The sequence below is a fragment of the Amblyraja radiata genome, chromosome 14 (genome assembly GCF_010909765.2).
Source record: "Amblyraja radiata isolate CabotCenter1 chromosome 14, sAmbRad1.1.pri, whole genome shotgun sequence".
Taxonomy (NCBI): domain Eukaryota; kingdom Metazoa; phylum Chordata; class Chondrichthyes; order Rajiformes; family Rajidae; genus Amblyraja; species Amblyraja radiata.
Window position 1 is genome coordinate 54,143,679 of NC_045969.1, and position 23,925 is coordinate 54,167,603.

Sequence of the window (23,925 nt, forward strand, 5' to 3'; positions counted from 1 at the left end):
AAACGTTTTTATTTTACATGATGTACTTTAACTGCAGTGAATCATTTATAATTGTAATGAAATCTACTTGTGTGTGTGTGTTTAGTACTTTTTCATACTAGTGGGGTTTTTTTAAGCTCTCACAGTTCAAATCCCATTAATGAAATCCCAAAGAATGGATTGACTGGGCTTATATTCACTGGAGTTTAGAAGGATGAGGGTTGTATCTTATAGAAACATTTAAATTCTTAAGGGATTTGGGGAGTCTAGATGCAGGAAATATGTTCCTGATGTTGGGGGAATCCAGAACCAGGGGTCACAGTTTAAGAATAAGGGGTAGGCCATTTGGGACTGATATGAGAAAAACTTTTTCACCCAGATTCCGAGTTGTGAATCTGTGGAATTCTCTGCCACAGAAGGCAGTGGAGGCCAATTCAGTGGATGTTTTCAAGAGAGAGTTGGATATAGCTCTTAGGGCTAATGGAATCAAGGGATATGGGGAGAAAGCAGGAACGGGGTACTGATTTTGAATGATCAGCCATGATCATATTAAATGGCGGTGCTGGGTCGAAGGGCCGAATGGCCTACTCCTGCACCTATTTTCTATGTTTCTATTAAAAGGGCCAAATCTTATGGACAATGATCTAGAGTCGCGGCTTATAATAAACACGTTCATGATTTGGATATGAATGCAATAGTTATTACTCAGACCTGTATCCTTCTGCGCTTGAATAAAAGTACCACATGCGAGAGGTTGCAGGATCGATGTCCACATTCTCCACCAGAGTGGCATAGTGGTAGAGTAGCAGCCTCACGGCTCCATAGACCCGGGTTTGATCCTGACTACGGGTGCTGTCTGTACAGAGTTTGCACTTTCTCCTTGTGACCCCGTGGGTGCTGCGGTTTCCCCCACATTTCAAAGACTTGCAGGTTTGGAGGTTAATTGGCTTCTGTAAATTGTTCCCAATGTGTAGGATGGAACTAGTTTGATGGGTGATTGTTGATCGGTGCGGACTCGGTGGGCCAAAGGGCCTGTTTCCTCGCTGTATCTCCAAACTAATGTGTCCTCCAGAGATCTGGCACCTTGCCTCAGCTAGTGAAAATGTAAAAATCTTGCCCTGGTCCCAGTAATTGGCTCGTAGTGTCTCAGAATACACTCCGCACAGCCGCTGAGATTTATTCATCGTTAAACCATACGTCCAATACCTGCTCTGAAGTTCAGGTCTTCAACCTGAAATGTTAATGTTTAATGTTTTTATGTATCCTTCTTAGCTGTTATAGTATGTCATGTTGGCTCTTGTGGGCAGAGCACCAAGGCAAATTCCTTGTATGTGAATACTTGGCCAATAAACTTATTCATTCATGAATGCTGATTAGTACTTTTGTATCACAGAGCAATAACCATGGGTGAAAATGTGTGTTAATCATGGAGAGCGGTATTGCTAATTCATTAAAATTGTACGGTTGGGGTGCAGAGACGTGAGCAGAGCAACAATCACGCTCCTCTTTAGGATAAAATGTTAACCAGGTCCCTGTCAACCCTTGTAGGTGGATGTAAAATCCTGATGGTGAGGTTCAAGATGGAGCAAGGCAGCTCCCCATTTATCCTGGCCAGTTATATACTGTCTACCAAACTATTAGTACTTGTCTTGCTGCTTTTCTGACATCAGTCAGAGCACTCTGAGTGTACGGATGAAATTTTGCTTCGGGACTTCTTTGGCGTGAAGGAACGTCGTTGGTCCATCCCGTCCACGGAAGCTGCCTGACCCACTGACTTCCTGCTCAGAGTTCCAGCACCAGTGGCGCAGCGGTAGAGTTGTTGCCTTGCAGCGCTTACAGTACCAGAGACTCTGCTTCGATCCTGACTACGGGTGCTGTCTGTACGGAGTTTGTACGTTCTCCCCGTGACCGCTGAGATCGTTGGTTTCCTCTCACACTCCAAAGACGTACAGGTTTGTAGGTTAATTGACTTGGGTTTGTATACTTGGTGTGAGTGTAAATTGTCCCTGGTGTGTGTTGGTTTGTGTGAGTGTGCGGGGATCGCTGGTCGGTGCGGACTCGGTGGGCCGAAGGGTCTGTTTCCGTGCTGTATCTGTAAAAACTATTTTTAAAACCCCGCACTCTCTTGCATCCAACTTGCATTGTTTGCTGTCCCTCGTGTATTGCAAGAACAAGTAAACTTTAAAGATATAAATGAGCTTTATGGTCAGCAAGCCAGTTTGGGATATTCTTTGCTGCTGAGCTGTATTATTTCTGTTAGTGGAAGTGTGTGGAAAGGTGAGACGAATACATATGATTAAAGGTTGTGACATTTCTTGCTCCTAGATGTGCCAGATAGGTCAAGTGCAGTACCTCCTCATGTTACACTACTTTGTTACGACACTCTGCGTCAGAAGCAGTGAACAGGTACAACATTTTGGTAGTTCCATTTATCAGTTGCAAAAATGCTTGAGCTATTGTGTCTTTGTTTGTTTATTGTCATGTGTACAGAGCTACAGTGAAAAGCTTGTTCTCCATGTTATCCTGCCCAACCATCTCTGAAGAAGGGTTTCGGCCCGAAACATTGCCTATTTCCTTCGGTCCATAGATGCTACTGCACATGCTGAGTTTCTCCAGCATTTTTGTGTACCTTCATACAATATGCAATAGACAATAGGTGCAGGAGAGTCAAGGGCCCGTCCCACTTGGACGTCATTTGCGCGTTACGCAGATGGCGCGCAAAGATTTTGTACATTGCAAAATCCTGGGACGCCACGAGCGACCGCCCGCCACTGCCTATGTCACCACGCACCATGCGCGCGTAACACGCACCATGCGTGCATCACATGCTTGTCACGACGCGTGCGTTGTGACGCGTAAATGATGTAGCGTGAATTACGTGCAAATGACGGCCAGGTGGGACAGGCCCTTCAGGGCTAGTTGGTGCCGGGCCGGCACCTCCGTAAAAATCCATGATCACCGTCTTTTTCTTTACTTGTTTGATAATTATATTTGATAGTGAGTGCACTGTGCAATATTTTGTCATATTATTAGATTAAGTATTATATGTTTTATTGTACTAGTTATACACTGGGATGTAGTGATAGGCTATAACCCTGTTTCACCCACTTGGGAGACTAGCTTGCCCCTCCCCTCGCCAGCCCACGCAAAACCTGAAATGACGCCCTGTTTGACAGCTCCGGGACCTCAATAATCAGCACTGCAACACTGATCAGCGGTGCTTTTGCTTTGAAATCCAAATGATTTGTTTGCTCAATTTTATCAAAGCTAACAATCTCCTTAGGCTTCTGCATGCAAAGGAACCTCTGCCATCGTCGACAATTACACCAGCAGACACTCCCTCCCCTGCTCTGCCCTCTCAGCTCTCTGACCTATCCTTAGTTGGACAGTTGCTCTAATATCCAGTTGTGTGGCTCCACAGAAAGAATTCAGTGACTCAGCTCCTGCGAAGTATCTTGAGATCTTCCCTGTCCAAGTGTGACGAGCTTCAGGAAGAGAGTGTGGTGCACTTGTCCCCTAAAAGCCTCTACACACTGTCCAAGAAGGTGAAATGCAGTAAGTAGTGTGGGAAGGCTCCTGTGCATCACAGGATGGACAATAGATTGCAACCTACATGGAGATTGCAGCTGCAGTATTAAGCATCGCCTCAGCTCAATCACGTTCCCTGCAGCTGCAGCTACTGTCCATATTCTACAACAGCATGAGAGCCACAAGCCATCGATTCAGGGCATCTGCTTGCCTTGCTGCTTCAGCCCCAACTTCTGCTGCATGAAGGCTATCAAAATGGAAACGTGTCTTATCAGTTCTCATTCCGTCATTGATGCCGAGTTAGCATTCCTGAATTCCTCGCCTTTCATTGTCTTGAATGCATTACTTGAACGCAGTGATCAACGAGGTAATCTTGGCTCGGAATGGGCAATAAAAGTATTTTTTGCAAAACCTCACCTATGCTTGAAGCAAGAAGGTGTGCAGCCAGGTAGATGGGGTGGATTGTGACCAGGTGAAGGAGATCAAGTGTATCCAGGCAACATGATGGTAAGTGTGAATGTACTTGGGTCTTTCTGTAACATGTACCTGATTTCAAAATACCTTCTTGGGTCCAGTTCAAGGCGTGGCTTGCAGAGGCTTGGTGTTGTTTGTTGTGCAGCTATTTCACACTCTCTGTATCTCCATAGGATCTGCTTGAAGCCACGATGCAAATTAGAACAATTGAAAAAATAGCTAAGACGAAGCCTGAATGCCAGAGTTTGTTGTATGTGGCCTATCAAGTTGCAGGCTATATGAGCTACAAACAAAATAGGTAAGGGACTGGAGTTTGATAGTGAATATGAAACATGACATAGTATTTAGAACAATCTAACCTGGGTTGGAAGTGAGTGAGTTGGTGTGGGGTGACCTGAATGTGCCTAAACTTGAGTTAGTTAGTTAGTTGTATCTGTGTTAGTTAGTGTTGTAGACAGTCATCCTCCTTCACATGCATGATCCGCCAATTTACTGGCGAATGTGTTCTAGAGTCTCCGAAAGAACCCTTCATGTTGTTGGTGAACCAAGTGGGTCTTAACTGATGAGCTGTTCTGACTCGCTCTTTAATTCCCAAGTTTATCTAATCAAGCTCCCCTTCCAGGAAGAAATTTAAATCTGTTTCTCTGGAATCTTTGCCTAAATCCATAGGTTGCTAGCCAATGTGTACCATAATAAACACAAGCCTAGCACTTTTTAAAAATTACCAAAGAAAAATCATTCCGTTCATTTAATCATAATTTTAAATTACTCTGTTCAAATCTTATTTCAAATATAAGACGTTTCAGGCAAAAGTGATACAGTGCCAAGTTGATTTGAATGCTTGATGACCAAGGATATATAGAGAGTTTGTTTGTAATATAGATCTTTCAAAAATTACAATGTTGAGAAGACCGATACAATAGGAATGTGACATGAGGTTTGATGGAAGTAGTTCTTGGAGCAGTATTTTCTGTATACTTTATAGTATACTTTCTGTATACTATATTTGTTTATCACATTTCTGAAAAAGAACTTAACAAACATCAGAAAACCAAGTGTCCAAATTCAACTTAAAATTTTTAAATCCTTTCAGTCAAAGATTGACTTCAACTGATCTCTTGAATTCCCTGAAAAATACACTTAGCAGGTTTGATTTATCCTTTAATCAAATGTTACAGGTTTTTTTAACTCCAGTCAGCCAAGTGTTATATAACAAAGGAGATTATTCATGTTTTGTCTAGGTTTGATTGTGCCATACAATTGTTTAACAAATCTAAGGAAGAATTTGAAAAAAAAACCCCAACCATAGAATGGACCGATGTGGTACTAAAAGCAGAAGTCATTAAACCTGAGAATTTTAAAGTAAGAGCTTTATCTCATACAGTTAAGGATAAGCTGCTCAACGTGTTAAACGCCGGTTATGTTGGAAACATGGTAGAACAGGAATATTAGTGTGTTAAACTGGCAGCACACGGGTTCGATCCTGACCTCGTGTGCTGTCTGTGCGGAGTTTGCACATTCTCCCTGTAACCGCGTGGGTTTCCTCCGGGTGCTCATATTTCCTCCCACACTCCCAAGACGTGTGGGTTTTTAGATTAATTGGGCTCTGTAAATTGCCCCTAGTGTTTAGGGAATCGATGAGAAAGTGGGATAATATAGAACTAATGTAAACGGGTGATCGACGTGGGCCGAAGGGCCTGTTTCCATGCTATATCTTTCAATCAATTAATTCAATCAATCTATGGGGGAGAAAGTGCAAGATTCTGTTTTGAAAAGATTTACATTTTTTAATTTAGATTTGCTTATAACAGTGGTGTAAATTGTTTTCGTAATCGGGATGAATAATTTCTTTCATGATTCTTTTTGCTCTTTGTAACAGGGTCAGGTCAAAGCTCCGCTCTTTACCTTGCTTTGTCATGGAGTGAAACAGTGTGGAAACAGGCCCAACTTGCCCACACCAGCCAACATGTCCTGCCTGCCAGCATTTGGTCCATATCCCTCTAAACCTGTTCTATCAATGTACCTGTCTAACTGCTTCTTAAATGTTGGGTTAGTCTCTGCCTCAACTACCTCCTCTGGCAGCTTGTTCCATACACCCACCACCCTTTATGTGAAAACGTTACCCCTCAGATTCCTATTAAATCTTTTCCCCTTCACCAAACCTATGTCCTCTGGTCCTCGATTCCCCTACTCTGGGCAAGAGGCTCTGTGCATCTACCCAATCTATTCCTCTCATGATCTTATACACCTTTATAAACTCACCCCTATACCTCCTGCACTCCATGGAATAGAGACCCAGATTCAACCTCTCCCTATAGCTCACACCCTCTAGTCCTGGCAGCATCCTCGTAACTCTTCTCTGTACCTTTTCCAGCTTGTGGTGCATTAGACCTCTAATTTGGGTTAACTTAAGAATTTGGGTGTCAGGGGCTATGGGGAGAAGGCAGGAGGAGAGATAGATCGGCCATGATTGAATGGCGGAGTAGACTTGATGGGCCGAATGGCCTAATTCTGCTCCTATATGACCTTTTGGGAATACTGCAGATATTTAAAAGTAGCTCGGGGTTCGTGCATCTAATATGGCCATTATCTTGATATTTATTTTATTCATCCATGCTCCTAAATTAGTGTGTCTGACATTTTGTAATGATCTGCAGATGTGAATACATTGAACCAGGCAAAAGTCCTCCAGCTCTGGGAAACTTTCTGTAGTGGGGAATTTACTGATTATTAATTTTGGTCCGAACAAATCAACTTCTTGGTATGCAAATTATTTGGCATTTTATTAAATTGTGGTTATTGATGTGGTTATTAAAGCAGTGGACAGGTGCTATGGACCTGCACAGGAAGGTAGAAGCTCCCGCCCCCACGAGTCTCTGGCAGATGGGGCTCGTCAGCCTGGGAAGGCAGTCCATCTAGGAGAGGGAAAACTCTGATTTAAAACCTCCACTGCCTTGTGGCCATATCCAGTCATGGAAAAGGCTCCTGGTGTAAATCTCAAGAAAATCCGGAGTCGGAGCCCCTAAGGCAGTTCGTCGTTGTCTACAACCTCGCTCTGGCAGCTCCTGCGACGGCGCTGGTGCCGAACTGTAACGGCCCTGCTGTTCCTTTGGATCGATCAGCGATGTGGAGAGGGGGGACGTGCTGCATGGGCAACAGCCTGTCTGTCCTCCATATGACATCGCCCAGGCTTGCATCCGACCACACATCACCTGAAAGCTAGGATGCATGGTCAGTCATGACCGAGGGGGGCCTACTATGGTTATTGGTAACCAAATTTCAAAAGACAGGAAGTTTAATACCCAGAGCACATGCGTAAACTGAATTTGGAATCTATAAATCATATCAAAGAAGGTTTGATTGGCTAAATTTAAAATTCATCGCAGAACTACAGATTCCTGATGACACGGGCATATTCAGTCCATCGAGTAACCCTGCTGCTGGAAAGATGCCATTCAGCTGGAAAGAGTGCAGAGAAGATTTACTAGGATGGTGCCAGGACTTGAGGGTGACCTTTAGGGAGAGGTTGGGCAGCCTAGGACTTTATTCTATGTAGTTCAGAAGGATGAGGGGTGATCCTATCGAGGTGTACAAGATCATGAGGGGGATCAATAGGGCGAATGGACAGAGTACTAGGGTATCCTTGGGTTGGGGAGGTTCACTCGGAGGGCGGTGGGTATAAGGAACAAGCTCTCAGAAGAGGTAGTTGAGGCAGGTACTATAACAGTTAAAAAAAACATCTAGACAGGTACATGGACTTGAAAGGTTTAGAGGAGTATGGGCCAAATGCAGTGGGTGGAACTAGTGTAAATGAGGCCTCTTGGTCAGTGTGAGTGTGTTGGGCCGAAGGGCCTGGTTCCATGCTCTCTAACTCTGGCTGTAAATCGCTGTACTTTTTGCAGTGTGATCTGCACCATCATTCTCCCAGCTCCTCAGATTATTTTTCTTCACACATCTGTAAAATAGACAGCCAAAATTCTGTTGTGGTTTCAGAAATGATGAGGATGTTTTTTGTTTTTTTTAATTCTGCTTGTGTCTTCCTTTAGGCGGAAACAAATAAATACATTGAGAAGTGCACTGATCATCCTGGTCCTATAGCAAGATGCCAATATTCATATTGTGAGGGATACTACAAGAGGGAAATCTATCCATCTGACCCCGACTACAGGGTACGGCTTCACAGATTACTGCAAAATCATCTATTCTTGCACTCGAGTGCTGCATGGAATTAGCTGAACTGAAACTGGCCCTCTTGCATGGTAGAAGCAGCAATGGGGTGTTATTTCTAAATACAAGGAAGCAACTTTCATGTAATAATCTGGAAATTCAGTCTGGTTAAGCTGGATTACAATCAAAGGTGTTTTTATTGCGTGATAATTCCTGTTGACACGGTGGCGCAGCGGTAGAGTTGCTGCCTTACAGCGAATGCAGCGCCGGAGACCCGGGTTCAATCCCGATCGCGGGCGCTGTCTGTATGGAGTTTGCACGCTCTCCCCGTGACCCGCGTGGGTTTTCTCCGAGATCTTCAGTTTCCTCCCACACTCCAAAGACGTACAGGTTTGCAGGTTAATTGGCTTGATAAATGTAAAAATTGTCTCTCGTGGGTGTAGGATAGTGTTAATATGCGGGGGATCGCTGGTCGGCACGGACCCGGTGGGCCGAAGGGCCTGTTTCCGTGCTGTATCTAAATAACTAAAAAAACTGATAATCAGATGCTGGCCTTGTGGTCATCATCCACCTGATTTGATTTTCTAGTGAGGAGTTTAATTGTTCCAGACAGTACATAGGTTCAAGGATATGTTATGTCAATAGAGGAATAATAATGTAATTTGTACTGTAATTTATAGTGGCCCTACAAAGTACCCCCCACATGCTAGGTCCCCCCACACTTTCCTCCCCCCCCCCCCCGCAGCAGCGTCCTCACTTCCACGTGCCCGTCCTCGTCTGCCGTCCTCACTTCCACGGGCTCCGCAGGTCCAGGCGCCGACGGCCGCGGGCTTCGTCGACCCACAGGCTCTATCTCTGTCCCACGAGGCTCCGAGCCGCAGGGCTGAGCGAGGAGGCCCAGTCTCCTGTCACGGTGCCATGGACGGTAACTGATGGCAAAGGACAGAACATTTTACCTCTGTGGACTGCCAGCAGAGAGCCTTAAAGTAATCATGGAAGGTTTTCGTTCTCTGTCTCCTGTCCTCCCTGTCCTTGCCATCCATCTGTGGCGTGGAGCTACACGGTGTGGAAGCTGTTGACGGTGGAGCAGGGATAGATGTATTGTTGAACGGTTTACACAGCCTGGTGTGTCTACGGTGTACGATGCTAGACTTTGGGCAGTGTACGCACCTCAACGTTGGCCGTGTGTAGGATGTACACAGGCAGATGTTGAGTGGTGTACACAGCCTTTCATGTCAGTTAGATATGCTGCTGAGTGGTGTGCATAGCCTGTCATATCCAGGGTGTACCCGAAATAATGTGTAGGAAGGGACTGCAGATGCTGATTTACACTGAAGATAGACACAAAAAGCTGGAGTAACTCAGCGGGTCAGGCAGCATCTCTGGAGAGAAGGAACGGGTGATGTTTTGGATCGAGACCCTTCTTCGGGCTGAGAGTGAGGGGAGAGGGAGTCTAGAGATATGGGAGGGTGAGGTGTGAAAACGATCGATCAATGCAGGAGATCTAGGAAATGTAAAATAGTTCATTGTTGGCTGAGGGGAAGTTGACAGTGCAGCACGCAAGCAGAAAAACTAATCAGGAGGACAGTGAAACTAGTCAGAACTAGGGTGGAGGAGGGATGGAGAGAGAGGGAACGCGCCACGCCTTCATTATCCACCGAAACGTCACCCATTCCTCCTCTCCAGAGATGCTGTCTGTCCTGCTGAGTCAACCCGGCATTATTTGTCTATCTTCGGTGTACCAGAGAAACCAGTCTCATATTATGTCCACCTGCTGCAGCAGGTACCACAACATCACTTCTCCTCCTGCATTTGTACCACAAATAAACCCTATTGATTCACTGAAATTCCCCAGGTCTACTTATGCAATGTTTTACTTTTCAGGGCTATGTCAAGCTTTTCTGTGACAAAAATTGTAAAATGCAATATCATACCACCTGTTGGAAACAGTTCAAGCAGCATGAATACGGTGGGCAACCGAATGTGGTGAGGAATATTCTACTTGCTTCACTGGACATCTCTCAGTCCCTCTTTCCTCACCCCTTCCTCCTTATTTTGATGGTTTCCCCACATCACTGTCCCCCGACCCGCATGTGAAGTAGATGAGGGAGGAGCCCCAAAGTCTCCTGTCCCCACACTCTGTTGGGCTGTTGGGCCATTTCCACTCATTGGTGACAAACTACAGAACATTTGACTTTGTATTTATTTGATAAACTTTATATCCAAATAATTACGCTCATTAAAGTGCTAAATTTCGAGTAATATTCAATTCAATTCAACTTTAATGTCATTGCACAGATACAAGTATGGGTACAACGAAATGCAGTTTAGCGTCAGTCCGTAGTAGTAGTGCAATATAGGAATAAAAGTACAGAATAATCAAACAATGTGGACGGAGGGACTGGAGACATCTATCGGCGGGACTCCGAGTTCAGCAATGTGATGGTATTATTGTAGAAGCTGTTCCTCATCCTACTAGTACGGGACCTGAGGCTCCTGTACCGCCTCCCTGATGGGAGGAGGGCAAACAGTCCATGGTTGGGGTGGGAGGGGTCTTTAATGATCTTCCCGGCCCGTCTCAGACACCGTTTTCGGTGGAGGGCATCCATGGCAGGGAGCAGGGCACCGATGATGTACTGCGCGGTTTTCACCACCCGTTGTAGTGCCTTCCTGTCCGCTACAGTGCAACTGCTGTACCATACCGTGAAGCAGGTGGTCAGGATGCTCTCTATGGTACAGCGGTAAAAGTTGGTCAGGATCTGGGGGGACAGGTGAGCTTTCTTGAGCCTCCTCAGGAAGTAAAGGCGCTGCTGTGCCTTTTTGATCAGCTTGGAGGTGTTGAGGGACCAGGACAGATCCTCCGAGATGTGTACCCCGAGGAATTTGTAGTTGGAGACGCGCTCCACCTCAGTCCCGTTTATGTGGATGGGGGTATGTCTGCCCCCTCTGATCTTCCTGAAGTCGACAATAATTTCCTTCGTCTTCTTGGAGTTGAGGACGAGGTTATTGTTGGCACACCAGGCAGTCAGGTGCTGGACCTCATCCCTGTAGGCTGACTCGTCGTTGTCACTGATCAGTCCTACCACCGTGGTGTCGTCGGCGAATTTAATGATGGCGTTGGATCCATATCCTCCCTATCCGCTGCCCTCCCAAACTCCCGTAAGAGTTAATGCGCTAGCCGCCATTTTGTTTCGCTTGTATTAGCTATAACCTCCATTTTAAGTTAAAGATGTTAGCATATAGTAAAAGGCTTTTGCAGTCATCCGGCAGAATGGCCTTGCAGCAGCTGAGAGAACATAGATAAGAGCCGTTCTCGTCCTTGTGACATTCCATTCTAATGGTAACATCATGTAGTCTGTGTGTTATCAAACAATGGGTCCTTTTGCTATAACAGCTGCCCATACTCCTTTATTACTACAGGAGAAACTCAGCGGGTGCAGCAGCATCTATGGAGCGAAGGAAATAGGTGACGTTTCGGGCCGAAACCCTTCTTCAGACTGAAGAAGGGTTTCGGCCCGAATCGTCACCTATTTCCTTCGCTCCATAGATGCTGCTGCACCCGCTGAGTTTCTCCAGCATTTTTGTGTACCTTCGATCTTCCAGCATCTGCAGTTCCTTCTTGAACTCCTTTATTACTGCCATGCCTTCCTAACCTGTCTAAGGAACTTCAATATGTATCTCTTCTTTTAACTGAGCTCCTTTGTTCACAACCATGTGCTTCGAGCTGCTTCATCTGTAAGTACACTATATTTCGCTTGTATGCTCAGAAGGGGACAGACAGCGGCAGCCTCTTGTATGGACTCCGTGTCCATGTAAGTGACTGTGTCCTCTTAGCACCCGGATGACTTCTAGTAAAGACTCGTTCATTGAGACTTGTGTTTTGAGTTATTTTACACTGTAAGTTTGGCAGATTTTCATACTCCGATATGCACACAATCCTTCCGTCACCCTGCTCCTTTGCCCTCTCCCCGTCTCCTCAATTATCCTCATCTCCCTTCCAGCATCTCACAATCCTTGTTTATTGCCCTTCATTCCACTTGCTCCTATCCCCTTCCAGCCATACCCCTCCCACCAGCTTCACATTTCACTCCTACTTCCTTCTCTTGGCATCTTTTTCTCTCCCTTTGACTTCTGGTTTTTGCCACTATCTCCGCCCATTTGTCAATCCCCCACTCTGGGATCCCGGCCCGATACATCATCTGTCCATTCCCCCCCCCCCCCCCCCCCCCCCCCCCACCACCACAGATGCTGCCTGACCTGCTGAGCTTCCCCCCAACATTTGTACGTTTGTTGACGATTTCTGCAACTGCAGTTCCCCATGTCTCTAACAGTGTTTCTTGTTACTTTTCAGTATTTCTGTTCAACGCAAACTGTTTGTAGTGGTAGTGGTTGTGAAGGTTTCATCGTAAAGCTTATCATTCAGAAAAGTGGGAATGTCCCGTGTAAAGTGGTGAGTGCCAGTAGGGCCGTGCGCTGTGCGGGATAATTAATGACCTGAGTGGTATCAGTGCGTGCTATCAGACCACTGACCTTGCTTATCACATGCCAATCTCTGCACTTTGCAAACCACATGTAGGCCTTTTCTTCTCCAAGCTGTGGGCAGTCAGCAAACTTTGTTATCAAGCCACATCTCGTTTCTAGTCCATTTCCTGCGGCACCCATAGTTTCTGTTATTGATCTCTTCAAATCAAATTCTGGTTATAGTTCTTTGACATTTTTTAGAACCAAAGTGATCTCTATTATGTCGGTGTAATCTCACCCAGTGCAAGATAGTTTAATGAATGAATGATATTTCTTTGTGACAATGTGCAAAACTTGTTTTGGTCACATTTCCCCCAACATCATTGCATTAAACCGTAGCATATGAAAGATAGAAGTGGTGACAAGCTAGAATCCTCCCCAGGCAGGGGAATGAAGAACCAGAGGGCATGGGTTTCAGATGAGGGGAAAGATTTAAGGGGAACCTGAGCGGCAACTTTTCCACACAGGGTGGTGGGTTTATGGAACCGTCTGCAATGGGGGGTAGATGGGGTAGCTACTTTTAATAGACATTTGGCCAGGTACCTGGATAGGAAGGATTTAGAGGGATGTGGGCCAAACATGGGCAGGTGGGGTTAGCTTGGATGGGGTATTGTGGTCTGCATGGATGAGTTGGGCCGAAGGGCCTGTTTCCGTGCTGTGCGACTCTGATTGTGAACTGCGCTCTCCTGACTAACCAGGCAGCCAGGGACTGCACCCGGGCTCGCCTGGCCTTGCCCATGTCCCATGTTGCCTGTTGGCCTTGATCCATCCTCTCAGCAAGGCCATCCCCAGGTGTCCAGTGTCTGGTTATGCGTTCTCCATCACCGCTCCTATACGATCCACATCCCGCATGGTGGTCGCCCCTCATACACGCTATCCTTCTGGTCATACATCACGTCTCTTATTGACTCCACGTACATACACGTCAGGAACACTGCATCAACCTTTCCACGCTCCAAGAATACGGCATTGCCCTTTCTACACAGTAGGCACACACGGAATCACCCTTCTACACACCAGGGACACACGGAATCACCCTTCTACACACCAGGGACACATGGCATCACCCTTCTACCCACCAGGGACACACTTGTTGCTGATCTCAACAGCAAGAGCAGTCTGATTTCCTGGTATTCAATATCAACTCAATTTTTCAGAAGTTATGAGTCTCTAAAACAAATTCCATGCAATGTCCTGGCTAAATCCTATGAACTTGATCGTGTTTGAACCTAGCCAAGCCCCTCCCACCCCTTCCCCGCACCCACCACCCATTCTCACCACGCACCCTAAAATATCTCTTTGACTGATTTGCTTTTAGTAAATTGCTGGCAACATTTGGTGGCGGCCAGTTTTTAAAATTGTGCCTGTTCATTTTCAATGTTTTTGTGCAGATTGAAGTGGCGGGTCCAGATGTGCCGCCACAACCTCCAGCTGTGTGAGTATTTTAAAATAATTCAACACTGTTTATAGAATGGGTCTAAGAATCTCTGCAAACTGATCGGCTAAAAGCGCTGCTGTACCGTGTCATTATTTTTACCGGCCGCACGATTTGGAAAACAGCAGTTTTTAATTTTAATTTTACTTATTTCCCCCCCCCCCCCCCCTTTCTATGTGCGCAGGTCTATATCGTGCGTCGGTAGGAATTGTGTGCATGCGGTAACTTTGTAATGGTCTAAAACACACTCAGCTGTGCCTCCTGTGTTTAAACCAGTGGTTCCCAACCTTTTTTAGCTCATGGCCCCCTTGGAATCTTTTAATTTTTCTGTGGCCCCCCCTGACATTATTAGCGGGAAAAAAGTACTTCAATATTATAATACCTTCCATAAAAATATCAGTGTCTATTAATTGCACATATTCAATCTTTTATTCTATTCCACAAACATCAAAAATATTTCAACTACATAGATTTAAATTTATTAGAACTGAAATTTAGGAGGCAACAGGGTGGTAGCTCTGTGGCCCCCTTCATTGAACCTGTGGCCCCCTAAATCCCAACATTTTTCTGTGGCCCCCCTGAAATTTGCCATGGTCCCAGGTTGGGAATCACTGGTTTAAACCATTCCAAAGTTACCTTGTGCACACAATTCCTACCGACACACTCAGACCTGTGCATCATTTGTATAATGACGTTTTGGCGGTGCAGAGACGACGACCAGTTTCTTTGAACGTTCATTATCAAGAACTTGTTCCTTGATCTACAGGTCTATGCACACGCGACTGGCCACAACGGTGGTCAGTCGAACAACATCCGCGCGAAAACCCCGACCCCTCCTGGGTCACTTGCCCGCGGCTTCCGACCGCCGGGTTCGACACTGGCGAGCGCCAGCAGGCGCCACTACAACGTCTAGTATAATTCCCTGGGAGTGCCCCGTGCATGAAGCAAACGGGTTGCAGTTCGGGGATATTGGAATAATTGGCTTGATGCACAGTTGATAGGTTGGTGTTTGTCAAGCTGCAATAAAGGTGTGGCAGTGCTAAATGTTTAATATCGGGGACTGGGTCCACGATGACACTGTTCAAAGCTCAGCCTCTCACCTGGGGAATTAAATGTGGAACAAAAACCTCTTCCCTCTGATATTAATAAAGAAGCTAATAGATTATTGTCAAAAATGCTGGAGAAACTCAGCGGGTGCAGCAGCATCAATGGAGCGAAGGAAATAGGCAACGTTTCGGCACGAAACGTTGCCTATTTCCTTCGCTCCATTGATGCTGCTGCACCCGCTGAGTTTCTCCAGCATTTTTGTGTACCTTCAATTTTCCAGCATCTGCAGTTCCTTCTTAAACAGATTATTGTCAAAGCCATTTTAGTTTACTTCTGTTCATCATGGCTGAGATCAAACCAGAATCTATGTATCGTTGGGCAGAGTAGGCTTGAGTTGCCGCGTGGCTTATTCTTGTCTCTCTTGCAGGAGGAGTGAACCGATGGAATCCGGTGAAGACCAAGAGGGATCCAGTGAACGCCAAGAGCCGACGACCGTTGAGATGGCAAAGGAAGAAATCCATCCACCAGGTTAGTTTGCGTTGTTGCTTCTGAGCCATGGGTATAGCCTGTGTGTCGGTGATGGATCCAGTGTTAGTGAGGAGAGTGGGAGACAGTTTCATCCCACAGACGTGTGGGTTTGCAGGCTAATTGGCCCTCTATAAATGGGATCTTGGGAATTAAAACCTAGTTCTCCTGAGCACACCCTATGCACAGGAAATCGTCACACAGGAAATCAGCTGATCCAATGCAAGTGGAATTTAAGAAGAAATGGCGAGTCAGATTTTGAGGTAGTATTTCTGGTTATTGTAGTCTGCAGATGCATTGGATCAGAGATCTGCCCATCACTGGGCTATCCCTGACAAGGTGGAGCATTTGCCAACAATGTCGAGTGTTGCCAATGGGACACTTGCTGTTAAAGACAACTTTAAAGCACAACACAAAGATCGGGCAAGACAATCAAGACTTTATTTAAGAGCATCAAGAGCTGAGAGCAATCACTGAACACAGGAGATTGCTAATCGAACAAAGATTCATCTACTTATATACAGAATTTTCCTTTGATGTGTGGTTTATTGTAGAAGGCACTTTAGAACATTCCCTTCTTCAAGGTTAATGTTTCAAGGTCAGTTTATTGTCACATGTACCAATTAAGGTTCAGTGAAATTTGAGTTACCATACAGCCTTACTAAGTAGCGTAGTTACAAATTCCTGCCATCAGTGGCACTCTAGATCTGCTCACTGCCTGTGCATGCGACTCGAGAGGCTGCGGGGAGGGGGGGATAGTAAAATGCAGGTTTTTATTGGTTGGCAGGAAGGGATTTCCTCGTACGACAAGCTTATGAGGAAATTTTGTTCTGTCATCCCGTTTGCGATTTAAAAAATAAAAGACATTGCTTGATTATTGAATCGCTGAATGAAAATTGGGCCCAACTTCACCTCCTTGAAAATCACGGATTGCAAGTTCAGGACTAAACAAAAGGTATGTACTGTAGGACGTTTATTTAACATCTTATATTATTTTTGGTGTAATTTCATTTTATTCTGATGATGCGAATTATGGTATTTAGGCCCCGATATCGGCCATGTCTTGCCCGCCGGCTGTGAGTGTGAGCAAAATCATGGCGGCGGCCACAATCCGATCTCTGTATCGTAATCCACAAACATCCACTCTCAAGATAATCAAATTCATTATTTTTCGCACAATCATGTCATAAGAACATCTAAATTAACTATATTTTGTGTTATTATCTATCCATGATCAATACTTTCATACTAAATATCTGACTAAATACTTCCACAGTACATAGTTTTTAGTCAGATATTTAGTATGAAAATATTGATCATGGATAGCCAATTACACAAAATATAGACATTTTAGTTCTTATCGCATTGTGCAAAAAATAATGATTTTGATTATCTTGAGAGTGGATGTTTGTGGATCTTGAACACATGTCTTTGCAAAACTGTCCTTGCCTGCAGCAGTGTTATAAACCAATAGAGTAAAAATTAAGGGGATTAAACATTCAATTCCTTTGATTTGGCATAGAAATTAATGATAAAGTGAGATTTAAAAATCATGTTATAGTGTGAATTCTTGTGTAAATGGGATCAGTTTGTTATTTGGATACTTTGGCTATTTAAAAATTTACTTTAGCCTTTTCTTAAGAACTAGACTAAGTGGGACCGGTTGGGTGGTGGGGGACGGGGGGGGGGTTGGTTTTGGAGGAGGGGAGGGTGTGTGGGAAGGGAGGAGGTGTGTGTGTGGGGAGGAGTGTGTGAGGGGGAGGGGTGTGTGTGTGTGTGAGGGGGAGGGTGTGTGTGTGAGGGGGAGGGTGTGTGTGTGAGGGGGAGGGGTGTGGGAGGGGGAGGGGTGTGTGAGGGGGAGGGGTGTGTGTGGGAGGGGGGAGGGGTGTGTGTGGGAAGGGGGAGGGGTGTGTGTGGGAGGGGGGGAGGGGTGTGTGTGGGAGGGGGGGAGGGGTGTGTGTGGGAGGGGGGGAGGGGTGTGTGTGGGAGGGGAGGGTGTGTAGGGGAGGGGGGTGCGTGGGGGGCAGGGGGTGACCGCACTCACCGGGTCCAGACTCGCTCATCAGCTCCCGTCCCCGGCTCGTAGTGGTGGTCGCCGCCCCCGCCCGCAGAGCACAGCCCCCGCCACCGGTGATTGACAGCAGGTGCTGGAAGGGGCGTCGCCGTCCTGGCGAATAACAGACCAATAACTTTGTAATATTTCACCAATTGGAATAAAACTTGATGCACTTGAGGCACAGTAGAATGGCGAGTAACGTGACAAAAATCGTAGCGTTATTGGGTATAGTATTTGCGCAAATTTAAAAACAACGCAAACCGGGAGAGGATAGGATGGGAGTTTTATAAGTATATTGATGTTTAGATCCAGTAATTGAATTTAGATGAATTGATTTGATGACACTGATGAATATTAATTTTTTGTTGGGTATTTACTATTTGTTTTAACGTTTAACATGTATTAGGCATTTTGTTGAACAAAATCATTGCTACTTCTTTTTCTAAAACTGCAAATAAAAACTTGTTTCTACTTAATGCTGTTCATTGGTTTTTTTCTTTACATTTACATTTACATTTTTCAGATGCCTCCGATGAAGAAATGTGAAATTGTCTATTCAAATGCCCAGCCTTGTATAGCTGGAGCTCGCCTTGAAGTGAATTTCTCTGTCATGCCAGAGTCAAAGAGGGATCTTAAAAATGGACACATCTTGTATACCTCATTTGGAAAAAGTCGGTCTGAATGGGAAAGTAGTGGGCAGAAAAGCATGTTATGCGTGGTTTGAAGAGCAAAAACTTGTAGTTACAATGCCAAAATTGAAAAGTTCTGGAAAAACAAGATGTACAAAGTTGCTTATTGGTTGCAGTCTGAGGATTATGATGATGTTACTGATTATGATATGCCAATGTACCAGCTAGCAACTGATCTTCTCCATATAGACTTGGTCTTTTGCTAGAAGTTGTCATTTCTTTACCTGTATGTTACGGGCTTACAGCATATAATACAATATTATTAAAGTTCTGATCTTGAGAATATCACATTTTTGAATTTTCAAGGCAGTCTGGGTGTTTATTACTATTTCCGTCACAACGGTTAATTTTGTAATTAGCTACTTAATTAGGTAATTAATTAATTTTATACTTTAATTTCAGGTCATCCAGGTAAGATGTATCATATTTATTTCAGAATGTTTCAATCTATAATAACTGAAAATTTCTTCAGTTCTCTTAATTTTTAAGAAAGTTATGGGCTTTTGTGTCAATTGACTGTCCTCGATCACAGCCTTTGTGTTAATGGAAAAGCAATAGGGAACATGATGCTAATTTCCGAGTATGAAAATGACCACAACTTTTTTAATACTGAGATATGAAAGTGAATTTGGTATCAAATTAAAGTTCTTTTTATGCTTTACCTGATGGGATAAATTACAGGCTTGATTTTTAACATCTCAAAATTTTGTAACATTCCTACACCAAGTGAAAAGCAACAAGACACACAACCACATAAAATAAAGTTAACATAAACATCCACCACAGTGGATTCCACATTCCTCATCGTGATCGAATGCAATAAAGTTCAATCTTCTTCATCTTTGTTCTACTGCGGTCGGGGCGATCAAAGCCCCCGCAGCCGATGATCGAAGCCCCTATCGGGGTGATTGAAACTTCCGCGTTGGGGTGGTTGAAACTATCCGTAGCATGGAGCTCCCGAATCGCCCTCTTCTTACCAGAGACCGCGGGGTTCATGATGATAAAGCCCACAGGCCCCACGGTTCGAGCTTCGATCCCCGTCAAAGGGATCGCAAGCTCCCCGATGTTAAAGTCCCTCATTCTCCCGCGGCTTGGAGCGCCGGGTCGGTCTCCAGGAAAGGCCGCCAACTCCACGATGTTAGGCCGCAGTGGGGACGGAGATACGATACGGAAAAAAATTGCATCTCCGTCGAGGTAAGAGATTGAAAGAAAGTTTTCCCCCAACCTCATTAGCCAACCTCAGTTACCCGTTTCATGTAGAGGGGGTGGTTTGTCCTTGCAGAAATAACATCAAAAATCAAAAGAATATATTAAAAATAGATGACGGCATGGTGATGTAGCGGTAGAGCTACTGTCTTACAGCGCCAGAGACACGGGATCGATCCTGACTACGGGTGCTTGCCTGTACGGAGTTTGTACGTTCTCCCCGTGACCTGCGTGGTTTTTCCCCCAAGATATTTAGTTCACTCTCACACTCCAAAGGCATACAGGTTTGTAGGTTAATTGGCTTGGTATAAATGTAAATTATTCCTAGTGGGTGTAGGATAGTGTTAATGTGCAGGGATCGCTGGACGGTGCGGACTCGGTGGGCCAAAGGGCCTGTTTCTGCCCTGTATCTCTAAAACTAAACTAAAAATGTTTGACCGAAAGGAATGCGCGTCTGCAACCTGCTCAATGTCACAGTTTTAACGACATTCTATGAAATCTTCATCTCTCCAACAGTCAAATGTCGCCTATTTCAAGAAATTACTCGGAACAGGAAGTTGATTGAAAACGCAATGGGTGATATAGGGGACTTATCTGAACTGTTGATTGAGTATAACATGAAGGACTTTGCCAAGGGGATTTCTACTGAAGTGATTGTGGACCATGTTCTGGAGTGGAACTGCAATTTTAAGATGCGTCACTTCCTAAGCCTGTTCATGGAACTGAATCCTTCTCATCACTCCGAACTTTTGAAATGGTTGATGTACATCTTGGAATTGAGTAAGATTTGGACTCTATTTTACTCTGCATTGAGCCAGAAAGACTGCTGTGTGGCATATGAGAATGATTTCAATTTGTAAATGAATTCCTGAACCCTTTTCCAGATTCTCATGGGGTGTTGGGAGGGGGAGTGTGGGAGAGCAGCCATTATGCACACCAGTACCATCGGTCAAGGTGGGAATGGGACCTGCAGAGTCATGTAGGCATTCAGTAACGCAAATCAAAGGCAGAACCTTGAGTATGGCCATCTCTGGATTTGCACACGCCTGTGAAAGCAAGAATAGAAGGATAGTCAGATGGACACTAGGCTGAGGAGGTATCTAGACCATTGGGATCTCTCCTGGGGAGGAGCTGACTGGTACAGGAGGGGTGGGTTGCACCTGAACTGCAGGGGAACCAATATCCGGGGAAGCAGATTTTCAGGGATTGGGGGGGGGGGGTGAAATTAGGTCAGAGGGGGTGGGGGGTCCACGGCATAAAAGAAGCAGATGAGAAGTTGGGGGCAAATACTGTGGTCAAAGTGAGCAAGTTTAGTAGAGGAGACAGGCAGGGACGTGGCGAAGGGTAAGGCAAGATGCTGCATTAACCTAGAGCTAGTGACTACAGAGAGTGATCACAGGGTGTGGATTGACTTATGACTGGGATGTAACAGCTTAACAGGAACAGCTGAGAGAAGGGCTGGGCTGGGCTGTCAGGACTGTCAGGTCAATGTTCCACAGTGTAGATGTACCGGATATGATAGAGATACAGGTAGGAGAGGAGAGGGGGTTACCATTTTGATAAGGGGGGACATAACTACATGCACAGAGGAGATATTCTCAGGGGATCGACCGGTCGGGCTAGATGGATAGTACTTGGTAACGGGAATGATCACTTTGATGGGACTGTATGATAAGCCTCCAATAGTACATGTGAATTAGCGGAGCAAATGTGTAGGGAGATGGCAGATAGCTGTAAAAATAATAGGATGTATTAGTGGGAGATCTGAACTTCCCGAATGTTGATTAAAGGGCCTGTCCCACTTGGGCTTCATTTGTGCGTCACGCAGGTGAGAATCCCAAAATCCTGGGGCGCTGCACGCTACCGCGCGTCTCTGCGTACGCCACCATGTCTCACCACGCTCCATGCGCGCGTGTCGTGCGTCATGACGAGTAAATGATGTCTGGTAAATGACGCGCAAATATCGCCTAAGTGGAACAGGCCCTTAAGTTCCTTCTCATTCCTCCAAATTTAGTCATGAAGACCGAGCTTCTTATCGCAGTTCATTTTTGTTGCGTTTAGTTTATTGTCACCTGTACAGTGAAAAGCTTTTGTTACCTGCTATCCAGTCAGCGGAAAGATAATACACGATTACAATTGAGCCGTTCACAGTGTACAGATACATGATAAAGGGAATAACATGAATAACATTTAGTGCAAGGTAAAGCCAGTAAAGTACGATCAAAGAAAGTCCGAGGGTCACCAGTGAGGTAGATAGTAGTTCAGGACTGCTCTCTAGTCGTGGTAGGATGGTTCAGTTGCCTGATAACAGCTTCATCACAAACACCTTTTTTAATGAAGACACTGCCTATTATCGCATATCATTTTTGTAATGTAATTATTACAGTTCATTGTTCAAACCCCGTGAGAAGTTACTCACATTTTTAAATAATCATATTTATTCATATTATTATGCCTGAATTTTCTTCTTATTTCTGTGCTAACATTTTGCGTGTTTTTCTTTCCACAGGTGATCAGTGTAGTTTATACTTCTTATTTGGTTACAAAAGAAACATAACTCAAATCCTTAATGGAGCAGGAGACCTCACCGTCAACTTGGCGAAGAAGCTGCTTTCAAGGAAAGCCGTAAGTCCAGAGGAGTTCAAGGTATTACTTGCCATTCCGCCTGACCAAAGACCAGAGACGTTAATACAGCAAATGAGCACCAACAAGGTGCTGAGACAGGTTGGAGAGCTGGTGTTTCTTCTGGCTGAAGAGCAAGATGTGATTCCCGAACTGAAGCTTTTATTTCAGGAGTTTGACCAGGAGTTTGACAAGTTCAGTAAGTTGGAGCTTTCTCAGTTTAACATTTATTCGAGCTGGTGTGGAGTTTTAGTTTTCAGAATGTCGATGGCAGGACATGAGGAGAACACTGTAGATCGTGTGACAGGCTGCGATGTGTTATACCTGTGACAGTCTGTGGTGAGTCCATTGTTACCTGTGGTGTGTCCAGTGTTATACCCGTTGCTTGTCCAGTTCATAAGTGATAGGAGCAGAATTAGGCCATTCAGACCATTAAGCCTACTCCACCATCTAATCATGGCTGATCTATCTCTCCCTCCTAACCCCATTCTCCTGCCTTCACCCCCTAACCTCTAACACCCGTACTAATCAAGAATCTATCTATCTCTGCCTTAAAAATATTTATTGATTTATGGCCTCCACAGGAGCAATGAATTCCACAGCTTCACCACCCTCTGACTAAAGAAATTCCTCCTCATCTCCTTCCTAAAAGAACGTCCTATTGTTCTGAGGCTATGACCTCTGGTCCTAGACATTCTCTCCACATCCACTCTCTGAGCCTTTTTCTATTTGGTAAGTTTCAATGAGGTCCCCTCTCATCCATCTAAACTCCAGCGAGTACAGGCCCAGTGCCGTCAAACGCTCATCACATGTTAACTCACTCATTCCTGGGACTATTCTCGTAAACCTCTGGACCCTCTCCAATGCCAGCACTTCCTTCCTCAGATATGAGGCCCAGAATTGCTTGCAATACTCTAAACATGGTCTGACCAGCACCTTATAAAGCCTCTGCATTACACCCCTGTTTTTTTATATTCTAGCCCTCTTTAAATAAATGCTTTCATTGCTTTTGCCTTCCTTATGACCGATTTGACTTGCAATTATTTTGAGAATCCTGCACCAGCACACCAGTTCCTTTGCACCTCCGATTTCTGAATTTTCTCCCCATTTAGAAAATAGTCTACGCCTTTATTCCTACTACCAAAATGCATGACTCCACATACAGGCACCCTCAGGACAATGTTCCTCCATACTGTGCTCCAAGAGGAGCCATGTACCCCACTAATTATGGCATTGACCTTTCTGTTTATTCTCTTCCTTGTGGCTGACTGACCTGCTGAATATTTCCAGCATTTCTGGTTTATTTGCAAAAGGACCATTGCAAAGAGAATGATGTCATCACATTAGCTCTTGATGTCATCACTGTCTGGGTCATGTGGGTGACTTGTGGCAGGAAGTGCCCGGCTAAATTTCCCTGTGTAATTTATTTAATTTATTTACTTTACTCCAAGTGAGATTAAATTCAGAAGTGATAGGAATTAGGCCATTCGACCCATTAAGTCTACTCCACCATTCAATCATGGTTGATCTATCTCTCTCTCTGTCTCCCTCTCTGTCTCTCCTAACCTCATTCTCCTGCCTTCTCCCCATAACCCCTGACACCGTACCAATCAAGAATCTACTGTATCTATCTCTGCCTTAAAAATATCCATTGACTTGGTCTCCACAGATTCACC

General features: G+C 45.0%; 1 protein-coding gene across 1 annotated transcript in view; it reads left to right on the forward strand.

The window, feature by feature from the left end:
- The window catches only part of dzip3 (DAZ interacting zinc finger protein 3), a 75,844-nt gene that overhangs the window by 10,666 nt on the left and 41,253 nt on the right, over positions 1-23,925 (forward strand). Inside the window, exons 4-13 of the mRNA XM_033033372.1 lie at positions 2,305-2,385; positions 4,155-4,279; positions 5,223-5,343; positions 8,028-8,150; positions 10,033-10,134; positions 12,500-12,598; positions 14,061-14,104; positions 15,579-15,679; positions 20,144-20,407; positions 22,137-22,448. Of these exons, the coding sequence (XP_032889263.1) occupies positions 2,305-2,385; positions 4,155-4,279; positions 5,223-5,343; positions 8,028-8,150; positions 10,033-10,134; positions 12,500-12,598; positions 14,061-14,104; positions 15,579-15,679; positions 20,144-20,407; positions 22,137-22,448 (1,372 nt within the window). The remainder of the gene's footprint in view (positions 1-2,304; positions 2,386-4,154; positions 4,280-5,222; positions 5,344-8,027; positions 8,151-10,032; positions 10,135-12,499; positions 12,599-14,060; positions 14,105-15,578; positions 15,680-20,143; positions 20,408-22,136; positions 22,449-23,925) is intronic.